The sequence below is a fragment of the Ochotona princeps genome, chromosome 27, assembly GCF_030435755.1.
Source record: "Ochotona princeps isolate mOchPri1 chromosome 27, mOchPri1.hap1, whole genome shotgun sequence".
NCBI classification, from domain to species: domain Eukaryota; kingdom Metazoa; phylum Chordata; class Mammalia; order Lagomorpha; family Ochotonidae; genus Ochotona; species Ochotona princeps.
The window spans coordinates 1,539,195-1,557,553 of record NC_080858.1 but is presented as its reverse complement, the minus strand read 5'-3'; the positions used below and the strand labels follow the sequence as shown (position 1 = coordinate 1,557,553).

Genomic DNA, 18,359 nt, shown 5'->3' with positions numbered 1-18,359 from the left:
AAAGCTGTCAGTCTAATCTGCAGACTGCGCTTCAGTTACAAGAGCGAGCTGGCAGGATGTTCAAGCCTCACGTGTGAATTCCAGCAAGCGGGCAACTGAGCTCATTTCACCTGTTCCGTAGTAACAGGTAAAAACTCTGAATTAGCATTCAGAGCCCTCCAGCCAGTAGCAATAGGATGTACCTTATTCACGGTAAATGTCACACTCGCCCAAGTAGACCACATATGCTCAGCAACACAAGTCTCAACAAATCTAAAAGGATGCCAGTCACACAAAGTACGTTTCCTGACCAAAACCGGCGGGGGGGGGGGGGGGGGGGGGGGGGTGCGGCTTATCTCGGAAATCAGTAGAAAGCTGCCTGAAAAGTACTGAGATATTTTAGAATTAATACCCTTCACACTTCCAATACATTCCTATTTCTATGAAAACTATGAATTCAGAAAGAATGGAACGTGCCCACAGTAAACGCATGTTTTTTCCTAAAATGAGGAACCTCCTCCAGGTCTCCCACACAGGTGCAGGGTGCCCAGGCTTTGGGCCGTCCTCTACTGCTTTCCCAGGTCACAAGCAGGGAGCTGGATGGGAATCAGGGCTGCCGGGATCAGAACCGGTGCCCATATGGGATCCCAGGGTGTTCAGGACGAGGACTTTAACCGCTAGGCCACCACACCCAGCCCATACCACCTAATTTTATAAATAAAATGTTATTGCTACAGAGCCATGCCCATTCATTCTATGGCTGCTTAAGCAACGCCATCAAGACAGCTTAAAATACTATCAGCCTCAGAAAGCTCACCCTTGTGGAGCTCTGATGCACTCTCTCTCTGAAGTGTCTATAAATCTAAAATGATTCTAAAATTTAAGGAGAGGGGAAAAAAAAAAAAAACTAAGATACACCTGAAAGGCAGAGTGAGGAGGAGAGGTGGGGTTTCTTCAACCGCCTGGCTCCATCCCTAAATGGCCACAATTGCCAGGGATGCGCCAGGCTGAATTCAGGAACCAGGAACTCTAGGAAGACATCCCCAACGGGTGGCAGTCTCCGGTACTCGGGCCACCTTCTGCTGCCTTCCCAGGCGCATCAGCAGGCAGCTGGGTGGAAAGGGCCTCTCCAACAAGACTCCGGGGCACAAAACACAGTCAGGACACTTGCTGAGCTCACCCACAAGATGTTCATCCACAACAGCACACTCACTCCACATCATCTCAAAGGTTAGCCGTAACTGCCTCCTCCCTTTCACCCATAAAAATTGAGGATATTTCTAAAAATACACAGCAACAACATTGAAGGATTTTTTTTTTGTGTGTTCAAAAAACTAGTATCATGTAAACGAATACAAAAGAAGACATCATGTAAATCGCACTGAAATGTTTATTTTAGACAATGTCCCTCCTGGTAAGTACTACTGTCCTTCAGAAATATAAAGAACAAGGAAACTCACCAAAAAAGGGAAGCCAAATCTAAACTCAAAGCTGCTTTAAAAAAAAGTGGGCCCTGCGTGGTAGCCTAGTGGCTGAAGTCTCAGCGCCAGGACCCCATATGGGCGCAGGTTTTAATCCTGGAAGTCCTGCTTCCCACCCAATCCAGCTCCCTGTTTCTAGCCTGGCAAAGCAGTAGAGGATGGCCAAAGCCTTGGAACTCCACCCACGTGGGAGACCTGGAGGTGGTGGCTCCTGGCTCCTGACTTCGGATTGGTCCATCTCTGGCTGTTGTGATCACTTGGGGAGTGAACCATCAGATGGAAGATCTTCCTCTCTGTCTCTCCTCTTCTCTGTATATCCACTTTTCCAATAAAAATAAATAAATAGGGCTCGGCAGCGTGGCCTGGTGGCTAGGGTCCTCGCCTTGATCCCATGTGGTTCTAATCCTGGCAGCTCCACTTCCTCTCTATCTCTCCTCCTCTCAGTATATCTGACTTTGTAATAAAAATAAAATAAATCTTTAAAAAAAATAAATAAATAAATAAATAAATATTTTTTTAAAAAAGCTTTAAAGTACTTAACTCTCACATAAGCACACTGAATGGATACTGTTGCCCAATCTTTAAGGATGAGAAAACTGAGTGCAAGGGCTGTTTAAGAAAGCTGTCCACCATCACACAGATCCAGAGCCTCACACCAGGCAACAAGCCCAGTCTGACCCCAGAATCCGGATTCCTGACCCCCCTTTCCTCTCCATAGAAGTTCAAGAACTTCTCCGGAACACCACATCTCCATTCACAAATGCCTACTATACAACTCTAATTTAAAATTCCATGTACACCACAAACTTAACATGTCCCTCAGACACAACCCTCTTTCAATTTTTCTCATCTCAAAAAACAGTAATAGCATCTAGGTGTCTCACAAAGTCAGAATATCAAGTCACTCTTACAACTTTCTAGACGCAATGCTCTCTTCATTATAAAGTATTGATTGCAACTTCTATTTTCCATGTTGAAATGAAATTCTTAGTAAAACTTCTTATACATCCATGAATGTTAACTGTAATCAAAAGGAGACTTAGCAAGAAACTTTAAAAATGCATTTCAAAATGTAAAGGTTTAGGGATAATCCCAAGACAAAATAAATAATAACTCCCAAATGAACAAAATTCAAGGTTCAAGTACAGTGTTGTATAAGCAGTTTGATAAGTTATGAAGATGATTTAATATAAAAAAAATGGTTTTATAAAAAGCTCATCGTGGGGTCTGGCACAGTGGCCTCGCAGCTAAAGGCCTCGCCTTGAACGCACCAGGACCCCTTATGGACACCGGTTCTAATCCCGGGAGCCCTGCTTCCCATCCAGCTCCCTGCTTCTGGCCTGGGAAAGCAGTCAAGGACGGCCCAAAGCCTTGGGATCCTGGACCTGCACGGGAGACCTGGAAGAAGATCTGGGCTCCTGCCTTTGGATCAGCTCAGCTCTGGGCTGCTGCTTCCGCTTGGGGAGTGAAACATTAGATGGAAGATCTTCTCTGCCTCTCCTCCTCTCTGTGTATTTGACTTTCCAATAAAAATCAATGAATCTTTTAAAAAATAGCCTAATGTCTTTATCTATCTTCCGAATAAACTTTATCCATCTTCTTCCATCCATCTTCCAAGTAAACTCCAGAACTAGCTGACATTGCCTCTTACCTCTGGCAAGTTGCCACTCAAGCTGCTAGCTCCTCCTGAGAAACCCCCTTAGCAACAACTCCCCTTCCCAAGTCTACCCACCTGTCAGTTGGCACCCAGCGCTCTTAGCTCTGCTGAACCCAGAGACCTTCTCAGAATCCAAACCCTCTGATAGGATTAACTGTTTCTGCCACTGCAGACACTAACGGGAGATGTGCTTATTTCAAAGAGTTATACCGAGAGGGAGAAGCAGAGTTGGCTCACTCCCCATTACTTCACCTAGGTCTCCCACAGGGTAGAAGGGGCCCAGGATGGCAGCATGGCCTAGCGGCTAAAGTCCTCACCTTGAACGCCCCGGGATCCCATATGGGCGCCGGTTCTAAGCCCGGCAGCTCCACTTCCCATCCAGCTCCCTGCTTGTGGCCTGGGAAAGCAGTCGAGGACGGCCCAATGCATTGGGACCCTGCACCCGCGTGGGAGACCCGGAAGAGGTTCCTGGTTCCCGGCATCGGATCGGTGCGCACCGGCCCGTTGCGGCTCACTTGGGGAGTGAATCATCGGACGGAAGATCTTCCTCTCTGTCTCTCCTCCTCTGTATATCTGACTTTGTAATAAAAATAAATCTTAAAAAAAAAAAAAAAAGAAAAGAAAAGAAAGGGCCCAGGTCCTTAGGCTATCTCAGCCAGTAGCAAGGAGCTGGATCAGAGTAGACTTACGGGAGTTGAATGGGTACCATGTGGACTGTCAGCATTCCAGCCACATCTGTACCTGCTAGCTCACAATGCAAGGCCCTTGCTTCCACTGTCCTTTCATAAAAAACACTCACAATTAAAAAAAGAAAAGAAAAAGGATATTGGAGTGCAAATTCCTGCAAAACAAAAAACTTATAATTGGAAAAGTACCATATGTGCTGTGACTGTGCCCTGGCGGCTTCACTTCCCATCCAGCTCCCTGCTTGCAACCTGGGAAAGCAGCAGGGGGTGGTCCAAAGGCTTGGGACCCTGCACCCACCTGGGAGACGGGGCTCCTGACAGGCTCTGCTCTGGCAGTTGTGGTCATTTGGGAAGTGAATCAGTGGATGGAAGATCTTGCCTCTCTGTAAATCTGATCTGCCATTTAAAAAAAGGAGAAGCAGCAGCAAAAGTGTTAACTTTGCTAAATGTGCGCATACTACCATGGTCATACTGCAGTGGGCATTTACTTTTGGTGCATGTCAAAGTACTAAGGGATAAAGTGTTACGTCACCAACTTACTTTCAAACGTTTCAACAGAAAAGAAAACTAAGCTAATATGACAAACGGCAATTAGGAATTAGTGAATTAAAAGGATACTAGGTCAGCTTTGTGGCTTAGCAGGTGAAGTCTGCCTATTAGGCCCGTATCCCATGTGGGTGCCAGCTGATGTCCCAACTGCTCTACTTCCCATCCAATTCCCCATACGTGGCTTGAGAAAAACAACCGAGGATGCCTCAGGTGTTTCAGTTCCCCTCCCCGCCATGTGGGCAACCTGGAAGAGGCTCCTGACCTGAGACCAGCCCACCTCTGGATGCTGGGGCCGCATGGGGAGCAAACCAGGAGATGGAAGATTTCTCTCCCTACCCGCCTCATTTTCAAATAAACAAGTAAATAAATAACTAAACTTTAAAAATAGACTTTCTCAATATAGTTATGCCAGATCCATATGTTTCAAATGAGTTTTCCAAAAAGCTTTTATAAATTAATATACTCAGGGGATAGAAAAACAGCTTTTAATCAAACACTGAAAATCTCTGAATGAAAAATGAATGCAAACTAATAAAAGGAACTATAGGATTTGAAAACAAATACTGGGCCCGACACGATAGCATAGTGGTTAAAGATCTCGCCTTGAACGCACTGGGATGCCTTGAATGCACTGGGATCCCATATGGGCATCGGTTCTTTTTTTTTTGTATTGTTCTTGACAATCTTTACATAGTTAATTACAGTTAAAGGAAAAAGAAAAAAAAAGGTTCAGAGGGTATAGGGAAGTGGGTAATACTATTATGTCCATATTGTTTCCATCATGTATCTGAGGTAAAGGAGGATATTGAGGGAGAAGCCCCACCCGGTTTCCCGCCCACCCCAAGTCCCGGATGTGGGGCATGCTCTGAGATATTTGCTCAAGTGGTTTTAATAGTTCTCCAGTTATGAATCGCTGCCAGTTTCGTTCGATGAGGTCGACCAATGATTGATATGGTCCATCATAAAGTCACCGTTTGCCCCATATTTCGCTGCCAACATATAGCTGAGATGAATGATTGACCTGTTCTGTCTTCTGTCTTTTCTTGGTTAGAGTTCTGAGTCCAGCAGTTCGATTGGAGAGATCTCCAAAGAAACCTTGAGGTATTCCCAGACCAGATTCTTGTATGTTCTAGCAAGCACAGGGCCCGGCACAGTCCATCACCCCGATCAGCTGGTGGTTGCATTTGCTGGGTTGGTTCTGTTTTCAGTTCCGAGTTGCACTGGAACCAATGGGTGTTGCAGTCCAGTCTGGTTCTGCCCAGCACATACTCGGCCCTTACATCAACCAGTGGGAGCTGCAGCCTAGTCGGGGCGGCCCACAATAACTCCCATCAGGCCCACGCCCTACCCTGGTTTGCCAGTATGTGTAGCAGTAGACCAGTCTGTCCCCCATCCCATTTGGCTCTTGTACTTGTCAATGGGTATTAAAGCTTAGTTCCATCTAACCAACTCAACCATCCAGCCCTCACGGATGTTGCTGAGTACCTCTCTGTCTAGCCACCTCAGATGGGCATCGGTTCTAATCCTGGCAGCTCCCTGCTTGTGGCCTGGGAAAGCAGTTGAAGATGGCCCAAAACCTTGGAACCCTGCACCTGCGTGGGAGACCTGGAAGAAGCTCCTGGCTCCTGGCTTCAGATTGGCTCAGCCCTGGCCATTGTAGAGTGAACCAGTGGATGGAAGATCTTTCTCTGTCTCTCTTCCTGTCTGTATAGCTGTCTTTCCAATAAAAACAAATAAATAAATCTTAAAAAAAAAAAGAAAGCAGTATTTCAAATACCTTAACTATAGGAAGGGTTAATCCAAAATTACAATGACAGAAACATACATTTCTGGGTCTAGATTTTTACTTCCACTTCAGTCAACAGGAAGCTAAAATATTGAACAACCAACAATTTAAGGATAAGCAGTAACCGCTCCCTAGCAAGCAGAATAGAAAGAGGGTTTAAGGTACAAAACATGGAAAACCTGGAAATCAGGTGATGTTCCTTAAAGAGCGGGGCTGCGAACACTGATCATTTCAATACAATAACAAAATGCTCTGTGTGTAGGTTTGAGGCTAATCTGAATTTGTTATAACTATGTCCTAACTATGTCAAACATCAAAAGCTTTTTCTCTCCTTCCAGGAAAACACACTTGCTTGTAGCATTAGCCTTTCCCTTATCTCTTTTTAAATTTTTTATAAAAGAAGTAGATTTTTTTTTTCTTAAGATTTATTTGTTTTGGGTCCGGTACCGTGGCTTCAGATCAGCTCAGCTCTGGCTGTTGGGGCCATCTGGGGAGGGAACCAAATGTAAAACTCTAAGTCCTGTACATCTGATCTGCCTTCTGCCATCCTCTAGAAAAAGGACAAAAGGTAAGTCTTTGAGGAAATAATAAGGATACTAACTCAAAGAATTGAGTTCGTGAGTTCGTGACTATGCCAGTAAATCTTTCAATGAGGAAGGTGAGATTTTTCTTTAAATCACCTTTCTTCAGTTTTTGCTCCCCAAAAGAAGTCCAGAACACTGCTACAAATAATCCCCCATAAAATTTCTTTCAGGAAAAGGAAACACACAGGAAAATGAAGGAGAGGAAGGATTTACTGAAGATCTATTAATTTAACACATTTTCTGTCAAGCAAATCAAGTGGCCTTAGAACTATTGTTATGGAAACACTGGACACTCAAAGAAGAGGTTTTGCTTACAAGAAGAAACTGACCAGAGGAAAGCACCATGGCATAAACAAGACTGCTTCCCAGCTTCTCAACCATTCAGGAGGTGTTAATGAAAGGTTGTTTACAAGTTCAACTCTGCAAACTGGACAAGGTTGGGTCATGGCGGCCCCAGGGCTTGCTCTACTGCCCCTTACTTTGAAGGTTATGAGGTGGGGTGGGAGCACTCACAGAGCAAGCACATCTACTCTGCTGTGACAACTGACTTAGGTGGCCACTTGGCTGGGGACGTCCTGCCAAGCCAGCCAGCACTCCAGCAAACCTACCCTGGACAAAGGGAGACCCAACTCCAAGCCTCAACAGTGTGGACTGGAGCCTCCACTAAGAACTGATCATGCTCCTGTGAGACTTAAACAACAGGACACCACTTAACCCCACCCAGCATCTTTGACAAGGGCCCTATACGGTCAGGGACTTTCAATAAGGGAATAAAATACTTTCTTCTACACATTATAGAAACCATGTTACACTTCACTCCGGCAGGTGGACACCTTAGGACACAACAGAGCAGTCACATTCCTTCTAACCAAAGAGAAAAATGCTGTTGGCTGCCAATGTGACTGACTTTACACCAACTTATTTGCACAAAATCTGGGGTTTAACACCTTGATAGAGGCCAGAAATTCCATCCACCTTCCACCAATGCATTAAACAAACTAAGCGCATCAGGAGGCAAGCACGAAAGTAGAATAGAGAAGAAAAGGGTGGTGAGGCCTTACTTAGTTTGCACCCAAAAAGATAAGAAAAAAAAGTCAGATGCTGGGCTGCCCAAGATTGAAGAGAGAGTTGGCACTGGACACTTTCAGGGGAAAGACACATTCAAACCACAGACCACAGAAGTGATAAGCTTCCCTTGAATTTCTACAGCGTCTTTCTTCCCAGAAGTCCAAAGCCCTTTCACAGTCCACCATGAAATTTCAGCTGCCTGATCAAACAAACAAACAAAACCAAGTCAACATACAAAACAGCCAGACATAACTGCCTGAAAGCAAACTCCAACAGGAGAATCCTGAAACACATCTACAGCATCCTCAAGAAGGGCTCTCTGGTTATGTACACTAACTTGAAAATTCTAGTGGACCAAGGCACTGCACATTCTGGACACGCACATGTGTGTGCACCCACACACGCGCACGTCCCTCTGAACTTTTGACCTGGTCATGGCTAGCGACAACCCTCCCCGCTCCCCCCAGCGCCCTCCTTGGGGGCCTGCCAGAGTCCACCACTGGGCCTCCGGTCAAGAGATCTGTCAAGAAGACACTACTGCCCTGACAGGCAATAGCAGCGGCCGACGCCAGCCTGAGGCTGCGGCACAGAGGCCTCCCCTCCTCCACAGCACCGCCAGGCAAGCAGGCCGTCCGAGGGAGGCCTTTCTTTATCAAACTCAGTCAGCCAAGGACACCCTTCCTACAACCAGCTTTCCTTAAATGACTCCCCCCGAAAGGTAAAAAAAAAATAAAATAAAATAATAAAACATCTGTTTCCCACATTTCTGACATATGTCATTCTGATGACATGGACTTTTGGGCGCAACTTCAGTTTCCAATAAACACAAATTTGTAAAGGTTTGCGCTTGGAGGATAAACTCATCTACTTCATTACAGTGAGTTCCTGGCACCCAGACGGTAGAAATACAAACCCCCACAACAAGGACTACCCAGCCCTAAATATAGAACCAGTGCTGAGGCGGAGGGAGCCTTGGCGAGGAAAGAACCCACGGAATCCTGAGTTCTGCATTCTTACCCAACATCCAGTAACTTGCTCCAAAAGTAGTTTCACGCAGCCTCAGTGGGGGCGACCTGGCATCACTGATGCCCTCCCCAGATGGCCCAATGGCAGACGCCGAGCCAGGCGCTCCACCTGGCATTCCGCACTGCCCCCAGGACCTGGCTGCCTTCCCACACACAGCAGCAGGGAGCTAAACCGGAAGTGAAGCAACCTGAACCTGCAGCCCCCTGGACATTTCTGCAGCAGCCAAGAGAATTTGGGGGAGCTGGAGGGAAGGCCAAATTTTTCAATAAACCTGGATTAAAACCCGTAAGAGGTAGACACTGTAGCTATCTGAAAATGTTACAGTAACCAACAAAATGTTAGTCCCAAGCTGGAAGACTGAAGTGGATTTAGTCTTATTCTAACTATGAATGTTAGATATAAAGTGATAGAAGAACATAATTTCATCTGCCAGAATTTCTCAAAATCTCAGGTCAATCTGAGGACACTACAGATGGTAAAAATCCCAGTCTTCTAGCCTCAAAGCCTGCTTCCCAGGTCACTTTTTGGCAGCAAGATTCCGCAAAAACAACAACAACAAAAAAAATACACAAATACACCGAGTATGGCTATGTGGGTAGCTTTTACTCTGTAGAAAATTGTCTGTCAGACACACAATCTAACCCAAGCGACTTTTCTCAATGACAACAGTGCCATGACGTTGACAATACCTGGGAACTCGGAGTCGCAAATTCTTTTTTAGGAATGGGTCATCTGAAACCTGTAGTGATCTACCCACGATCCCTACTTTAGTGAAGGACACAGGCTCCCTCTTGAAAAAAACGACCTTAATCACAGAAACCAGGCACAAGGCCCGGCGGCCGAAAGTGCTCCTCGTTCCAGATGTCTAACCGCTAGACTCCAGCCCTCAGCCACTCCTGATCAAAGGGCAGACGGTCAGTGGCCATGAAAGCTGCCAAGCTGTATTTTAGGCTTTCCTAACTGTGTTCCAGAAAATGAAGCAAGGCTGGACTTCCGTTGTAAAGCAAGCCAGATGCCAACACAGTCTGTCCTTCAGAGAGGACAAAGTACTGTCCCTTCCACAACTCTTTAGCAGGTCCCAACTGCACCCTGGGCACTCCATGCAGAAGGCAGGAAGAAGTGTCCCTCTGAGGATGTTGGTATAAACGGAAAGGGGCCTGGGGACTGGCAGAGTCCCATCCTACACTAGCACTCCCCTTGGAGGATCTGGAGCTGCCTGGAGTCCAGCACCTGTCCCTCTCCTACTCCAAAGAGAAGCAGACCCTGCTCAGCTGCCTGGTCACCTGGGATCTTGCAAGAAACAGAGCAGCACCATCACCTCAGCGTTTAGTTCATTTCAAATCACTGTGGTATAACCCGCTGGGCCCCAGCCTGCAATGTGGGCATCCCAGGCGGATGTCAGCTGAGGCCCAGGCCGCTCCACTTCCGACCCAGCTCCCTGGTAATGTTCTGGCAAATCTGCAGAAAGTACTTGGGACTCTCAAACCATGTGGGAGACCCCGAGGAAGCTCCTGGCTCCGGGAATTCAGCTGGCCTGGCCATCGCAGCCATTTGGAAAAAGTAAAACAGCAAGTAGATTTGTCTCTCCTCCTTTGTAACTTTGCCTTTCAAAAGATATGCACATAGCCTTAAAGAAACAAAAAGCATGCATTTGGATAGATTCAATGCCATCCTCTCTGTGAAGCCATACCTCACCGCTCTACTTTAAAATTTCAATAACCCAACCCCTCAACGTGGTCCTCCTTGCCTCCACTGTGCCCTGTTTCTTACCAATTTGCTGTTTCATTTCACCAAAGTGGGCATTCTCCTGCTATGTTGAGAATGCTAACTTCTTGTTCCGCACGTACCTCAGGACAGGTTTTAAGGTATGGGAAGTTAAGAACTGCTAAGACACTACTCCTAACTGCCATGTCCCCTAGCAGAATGTTTGACTTCAATGTTCAGCTCCAGCTCCTGACGGCAGCTTCGCACTAGTGCAGGCGGGCACCCTGGGTCGCAGCCACCCCCACTGGAGATCTGAACTTTGAGTTCCCAGCTCCTGCCTTTGTGGGAACCTGGACAATGCTCTGTCTGTCTCTCAAATAACTAACAAATGAAATTTCAAGCAGAAAACAGCTCCTCTGTGCCTCCCAATATGTACCCGAACTAGCCTTGCACTGTGTGACCCAGCCAATACTACACTTTAAACAATGTAGCCTGAATACAAGCAAGCTGATGTTGCAGCAAGCACAGACCCAAGGCACAGGTGCTGTACCAGCTCCTTAGCTTCCTTCAACTTCAGCCTCCACAAGGATAAACCTCCGTCACGGTCACGGTTAACCATGGCTAAAGAGATCAAACAACATTCTGAAGATACACAAAATATGATACAAATGTCATTTATCACTTGGTTACTTTTGTGCCTTTCCAAAGTCGTGAAGTCAGTGGGATAATTTTCAAATCTATTCCAGGGCACCCCGAGTCCAGGCTGACTCCGCTCACCAGGCCTCTACACCTTCACATGGCTGCCACCCTCTTCCTGAAAGGCCCTCTCTCCCAGCCAAGTGCACACACACAAGCACACACAACCCATCACACAGCCTCCTGGAGCAGATGCCAGGCGTCAGGGTAGGAACTGCTGATACGATGCGCGCACACACACGTCTCACAATGTTAACTCTCTGTTTTGATTGTTTTTCACTAACGCTTGCTTCGATGGTCGTGATGAAGGGACTGGATCCAGGAGCAGTGGACCATCTGGATACTGATCCCATCACGTGATCCTGCAGAGACCTGACCATCAACCAGGAAGGTAGGAATGGTGGGACCGACATCCTCACGCAAATCACTCCAGTAATTCTACGTGGCTGTTCTCAAATAGCGACCTAGAGTCCTCTCCGCCAGTGTGGACCCATCATGTACTTACCATCCAACCACACAGCAAGAGAGCATTCTATGCCAGCCTGGCTAGGGCAAAACCCAGTGTTAAATCCTTGGGGGAGGTTAATCAACTATTCTTTGGTTCTCAAAGCTAGACAAAATTAAGTCAACCTAACCCACTAGAACATTAAACAATTATAAAATACTTGATTTAAATTAAGTCGCAAGAAATTGCTGGTTCTGAATATGAACAGATAATCTTCTGAGAAAAAAACAACTGTGAATTTGATAAATGTCCCCTCCCAGTCCCACCTTAAGCACAATAGGTGCTTAATGATGCTAAGTACCGGAGAGTGAATACTGCTTCTCTCTACTTCAATCTCCTCATCGGAAAAATGAAACCACCACCCAATCCACTGCACAGATAACCTTTTGGGAAAATTTGCAAATTTCTAAATATGTTAACAGTTTTTATCCCGGACTGGCAGGATACAGTGTTAACCACTTCGATGATGACAGAGAGATTTTAATTTTTATGTATATTTTGCTGTAATTTTCTTTTACAAAATATGTGCATACTACTTTTAAAACTGATAATTTTGAATAACGTAAAGAATTACTGCTATACATTTATATGATCTCTGGTCCAATGATTATTGAAACACTATTTGGGATGGGCCCCGCAGCGTGGCCTAGCGGCTAAAGTCCTCGCCTTGAACGCGCCTGGATCCCATACGGGTGCCGGTTCCAATCCCAGCAGCTCCACTTCCCATCCAGCTCCCTGCTTGTGGCCTGGGAAAGCAGTCGAGGACGGCCCAGAGCTTTGGGACCCTGCACCCGCGTGGGCGACCCGGAAGAGGTTCCTGGTTCCTGGCTTCGGATTGGCACAGCACCGGCGGTTGCAGTCCCTTGGGGAGTGAACATTGGACGGAAGATCTTCCTCTCTGTCTCTCCTCCTCTCTGTATATCTGACTTTGTAATCAAAATAAATAAATCTTTAAAAAAAAAAAAAAAGATCGCTATTTGGGAGAACTTCTTATGGGGGGGGGTGTCTACACAAATCCTTAAACACCTCCTAAATCAAAAACCAAGCATGCTGACTGTCCCGCTGAGTGAAAAAAAAAAAAAAGCTGCCCTTGTTTTTTTTTAATATATAAAAATAAAACAAAGAAACTCCTGCTTTGGGGACAGGTTCTCTAAATGGGAAGTCTTGGCCTCTCACAGAACTGGACAGTAATCCTCCGGGCTCAGCACCTCTCTGAGAGGTGGACTCCCATTACATAAACACGAGCCAAGTCCTTGAGGCTCCTGCTTCCTTCCTAGCTTCTATAAATCCATGGCTCATCCAACCGGTCAAGGGTGAGATGAGCTCTTTCCCAGAGCTGAGAACTAGCTGCCTGCAACATCACTGATACCCAGCCTCTGTCACTTGTCAGGACTCATCCTTTGTACCTCCCGGGTGTAGCAGGCTCAGCTTGGAGGCCTGTCTGTGCACACTGTCCGTTCACCTCAGCATCACAACTGCTGCCGTTTCTCTGGGAGGGACTTGTACTACATCATCAAGTTCAACCAAGAAGTTATTTCTCAAATGACCGTAATTTTTTAAATCACCTGGGAAAATAGAAGTCATATTTTAGATCATCAAAATTATCAGCCTTTTCAGTGAATTCTGTACCGTCAATGAGCCAAACTTCTTAAGTCTAGAAAAGAATTTTAAAATGTCCACTTTTTTATGAGACCTAAAATTTTAAGTGAAGCTTATGTTAGTCACATCAAAACACGTTCAACATGAACAATTACGTAGTATCTGCAGGGAGGGGTAGGGGAGGAGCTGTGAACAACTTTTATTTTTTATTCAGTTCAAATAAAAACAAATTAGGCGGGTTCCTAAAACGTGTACAGTGCTGGAATCCAAATATTTGCTCTTATCGCACATATTTCTTATAGCAAAAGAAACTTTTCTAAGAACCAAAAATCATTTCAAACAGCTGTAGTTATTCACTACGTAGAGTGATTCTTTCCATTTCTGTTATTCAGCCTACCTTTTCTCTGGGAAACAAACCAGCTAACAGATACTAACAATTTCCTCTTTGGAAACAGAACGCAAGTTTTCTTTTATAGGACATTCTAGGTATGCCGTAAGTACTTCAAGAAAAATGATTTGCCTCTACTTTCCATCAACAAAATGGGAATACGTGGATTTTGAGAGTTTGTTTGTTTTGTGTTTTTTTTTTTTTGGGGGGGGGGAGCCAATAGCATTTTTAGAAACTTGTAAAACCCAGCATCATTTAAACTTCACCATCTTCCAAGGAAGAAACAACAGCTAGGGGACAGGTTGGCCAGCACCCAAAATGGCACTGTCACACAACACCTCTCAAGGCAGCCACCATTTTGAGCAGCAGGATATATTCACACTTTTATACCAAGTGAAAAAAAAAGGCACAACAACTGAATCCCGGGAAAGCATCTTAAGCGTCCTTTTCATTTCGCGGGCCTGCTCCTCTGCTTCAGTCAACATCAAACTGTTGTCACGCGAACATTTTTATTACACCAAATCACGCCTGCTAAAATCACGCTCCCAACTTTGAAAACAAACGCAGCGGTGTAGCGCACAATGCCTGGGTCATTACAACCCTACCAACCGGAGGAGCCTACGGATCGCGTTGTTTTAATCAGCTCAAGGAACCGGCACTCCAGAGTGGCCCTACTTTATCAGTCTACATTCCTCCTCACTCTTTCATCCCAACCCCTTTGATCTTTTCATTTTACCGATTTGATTAACCCTCTAAGAGCACGGTCTCACACTTCATGAGAATCGAGTATTTCAAGGAAACACGATGGGACCTAAAAACGTAACAGTGAAGCAAAGGGCTTGGAAATAAGCCAACGAAAATTAACCTGAAAATGGCAGAAAGTAACATAAGTAGGGGGTGGGGAGGCAAAAACCCGAGATGAGGTCCTCCACGAGACCCTCGGTTGGATCACTCCAGCACCAAGCCCTCTATCCGGCAGAACTTGAAACAAAAACCGGCCAAGAGTTCCCAGGTACCTTTGTCCAAAGGCAAAAGGTGGCAAGTCACTACCCACGACCTGCCAACCCATCAACCATTTCGCCCTCCTTCCAAAAACCAAAATAAAAGGATGCTCCTGCTGCTGGCCGCTCGCCGTGGTCATCGCATGCCTTCCGGTCTACACACTCCCGCCACCACCCCTGCCACAGGGGACCCTCCAATTTTAAGCTCCTTATCACAAAGCCCCCGTCTGAAAGCACCTTCAGCCTGGCCCGAAAAGCCATCCCTTCCCTCCACACGCTCTCCCCCGGGGCTGGAGGGCGGCATAATGGTGGCGAGGCCAACTCAAAACAGTTGCCGGAGCTTGCCGGGATAAAAGAGGGCTGTGCGGCTTCAGGGAAAAGGGGGCTCCCGGGAGAGAATAACGGAGTCCCAAAGTTTCTCCCTCCGCCGCCGCCTGCGAGGACTCGGCGCCCCCCACTCCGCCGCAGCCAAGTCAGCCCAAAGCGGCCCCCGAGAGTCGCTGGAGCGCGATCGCCCTGCACGCGCCCGTCCGGCTCCCGCACCCGCGTCCCCCGCCGGGGGCAGCTGGCTCGGCTCCTCCATGGCCCCGGGAAGGGAGCGCGCGCTCGCTCGCTCGCCACCAGCCTCCCGACAAGTCCCGGGAGAGCCGCCCGGTCCCGCTCCTACAAAAGCGCTCAGTCGTCCGCCTCCCTCGCTCCGGGCCGCCCGCCTCGGCCCCGCCGGGAGCCGCGCGGGCAAGCAGCGCGAGCGCCACAAACCGATGTCCCCAAGCCCGGCGTCCGGCGGAGCGCGGAGCCCGCAGCCCGGAGCCCGGAGCCCGCAGCCCGCAGCTGAGCCCGAGCGGCCCCGCACGACGCGCGCCCGGCACCTCCGAGCCCCTTCGCTCGGCTCGGGACTCCCCCCACCCCCCGCCAGCACCCTCCAGGCCGGCAACCCCCCAGAGAACGGGGGGCACAAGAGGGAGAGGAGAAGAGCCAGCCGAGTGCGCCCCCCGCGCCCTCTCTCCCCTCGCCGCTCACCTCGATCTCGAAGTCCGGCAGGCGGAACGCGGTGCGAAAGAGCGAGCAGAAGTGCGCGATGGCCGGCACTTCCCACCAGGAGCGGAGCTCGCCCAGCCCGGCCGCGCCGCCCTCCTCCGGGCACATCTCCCGGCCGCGGCGGTGGCGGTGGCGGTGGCGGTGGCGGTGGCGGCGGTGGCGGAGGCGGCGACCCCCCCCCACCCCGAGCTGCCCGACGCGCGCCCTCCGGGAGCCGCGCGCCCTCCGGGAGCCCCGCGCCGCCCGCGCTCGGCTCGGGCTCCCGCCTCCAAAGCGCCTCAGCGCCGCCTCCTCAGCGCCTCCGCGCCGCCTCAGCAGCAGCTCCTCCCGCGGCGCGGCCGCTGCTCGCCGGGAGCCCCGGGGCCGAGGGCGGGCGGGGCGGGGGCCCGAGTCACTGTGGCGTCGGCGGCTCGGGGCGGGCGAGCCGGTCCCGTCCCGCGGCTGCGGCGGCGGCGGCGCGGCCGCCCCCACCCCCACCCCACACACGCCCAGTCCCGTACAATATAATGGACTCCGCGGCCGGAGAAAACAGATGGGGCCGGGCGGGGGGAGGGGCCGCCCACGAGGAGGGGGCGGGGCCGCCGCGCACCACAACAACAACCCCGCCCCCCTCCCCCGCCCCGGACGGCCGCACCGGAGCCCGCCCGCGGGGGTGGCGCTGAGGAGACTCGAACCCCCGACCCCGAGGGCTGCTGCCGCGGCCGGAGAGGGAGCGCGGCGCGTCGTCGCCTCGCGGGCGCCCGGGAGCCTTCCTCTCGCCTCGGGCGCAGCGGAGTGGGCGCGCTCTGGAAGGGAGGACGCGGGCCAGGGTCTCTCCCGACCCCCCCCCCCCGTACGCTGGCCTTAGTGGTCGCGTCCTTTTAAAGGGCCCGCTGGGTGGTGCTTGCGACCGGGGCTCGACGCGGCAACGTGCACGTGTTGGAGCTCTCGTGGCGTGGAGGGGAGCGCCCGGGGGTCGCGCGGGGGTCCGTGCCAGCCGCAGGAGCGCCGGAGAGGCGGCGGCGGCGGCTTCCACCCGCGCTGGAGCGCTTTCATTCCGCACGAGAGGCGCCCCGAAAGTGGCTGTTGTGCCCCTCTCGCGACGAGGGCGGAGGGGCCGGCTGGCCTGCAGCCGTGCAGGGCTGGAGTGCGGCGGGAAGGGTGGTGCAGGGGGGAGGCACCAATCAGCAGCCGGGCGGGCAGGGCGACACCCCCCAGCCCCCAGGGAGAGGAAGCCGGGCTGGGAGCCCAGCCAGTGCCCGCGGCCTGGAGGGGCGCGCCCCGCGGTTAGGGCGGGAGGGGGCTGGGGTCTGCAGGGGGTGCAGCCCTGTTCCGGGGCCCGGGGTGGCCGAGGGGCTGGGCTCCGGCAGCTGCGGCTCCAGGTGTGTGCTTTAGAAATGCTAACTGCTGCGGGACGTTGGAATGTCCCCAGAGGACAAAAAAAAAAAAAAAATTCACCTCCACCGCCAGGAAAACCGCCTTGGGTGCCTAGACCCGGTTCTTCCCGGGGCCCCGGCCACGCTGCCCCCGCAGGAACACGGTCGCGGTGTGGAGTGACTGACCGTGAGCAGTGTAGACGCGGGGACAGGGGCAAGCACCTTCGAGGCAAATTCTGAAGGGGTTGGTCCCCACCCCCACCCAGGACTCTGATCATTCTAACAGCCTGATATACTCTTTTTTATTATTCTTAAAAAAATAAAGCCTGGCGTACTTTTATAAGGCAGCATTTAGAAATACTTAAAATTCTCAAAGTGTCTGAGTATCTTGTGAATGGAGGAATCTCAATTCAGCATTTTCCAGCGCCTCTGTCTCTCTCCTCGGCATAGAAACAGCGACAGAGTTAGTTCTTGGAACTCATTGATTTGAAATTCATCCTCAAGTTATACCACGTGTTTTATTCTTTCACAGCGTGCATGCATAGCTAAATGCTACCCGCGAGTAAATAGCTGTGATTTTTTGTCATTTTACTTTATTTATTTTTTTTATAATCTTACTGAGGATGATTTTTGTATGTTTAAAAAACAAAGTGCCTGGGCCCGGCGTAATAGCTTAGTGGCTAAATCATTGCCTGGCATACACTGGGATCCCATATGGGTGCTGGTTCTAATGTTCTAATCCCTGCAGCTCCAATTCCCATCCAGCTCCCTGCTTGTGGCCTGGGAAAGCAGAAAGGAGGGCTCAAAGCCTTGGGACCCTGCACCTGCCCACATGGGAGACCTGGAAGAGGCTCCTGGCTCCTGGCTTTGGATTGGCTCAGCTCTGGCTGTTGCAGCCACTTGGGGAGTGAACCAGCAGACTAAATATCTTTTTCCTTCTTCTCTTTGGTATATATTTACCTTTCTAATAAAAAAAAATCCTAAGGGAAAGAAAATGGCTAATCCTCCACCTCCAAGCACAGGCTTCCCATATGGGTGCCAGTTCCTATCCTGGCTGCTCCACTCCTCAACCCACTTCCTACTTGTGGCCTGGGAGAGTAGTAGAGGATGGCCCATTGCTTGGGATCCTGCACCCATGTATGTGAGACCCAGAGGAAGCTCCTGGCTCCTGGCTCCTGGCTTCAGATCAGCTCAGCTCCAGCCATTGTAGAAAGAACCAGTAGACTGAAAACCTCTGTCTATCTCTCCTTTTCTCTG

At 49.6% G+C, this 18,359-nt stretch overlaps 1 protein-coding gene across 2 annotated transcripts in view; it reads right to left on the bottom strand.

The window, feature by feature from the left end:
• LOC101530942 (chromatin remodeling regulator CECR2) overlaps window positions 1-15,896 on the bottom strand; it is a 96,332-nt gene extending 80,436 nt beyond the window's left edge. For both annotated transcript variants that reach the window (XM_058656130.1, XM_058656131.1), the window contains exon 1: window positions 15,730-15,896. In XM_058656130.1, coding sequence (XP_058512113.1) covers window positions 15,730-15,855 — 126 coding nt within the window. In that variant the 5' untranslated portion in view covers window positions 15,856-15,896. The remainder of the gene's footprint in view (window positions 1-15,729) is intronic.
• Window positions 15,897-18,359: the final 2,463 nt, after the last annotated feature.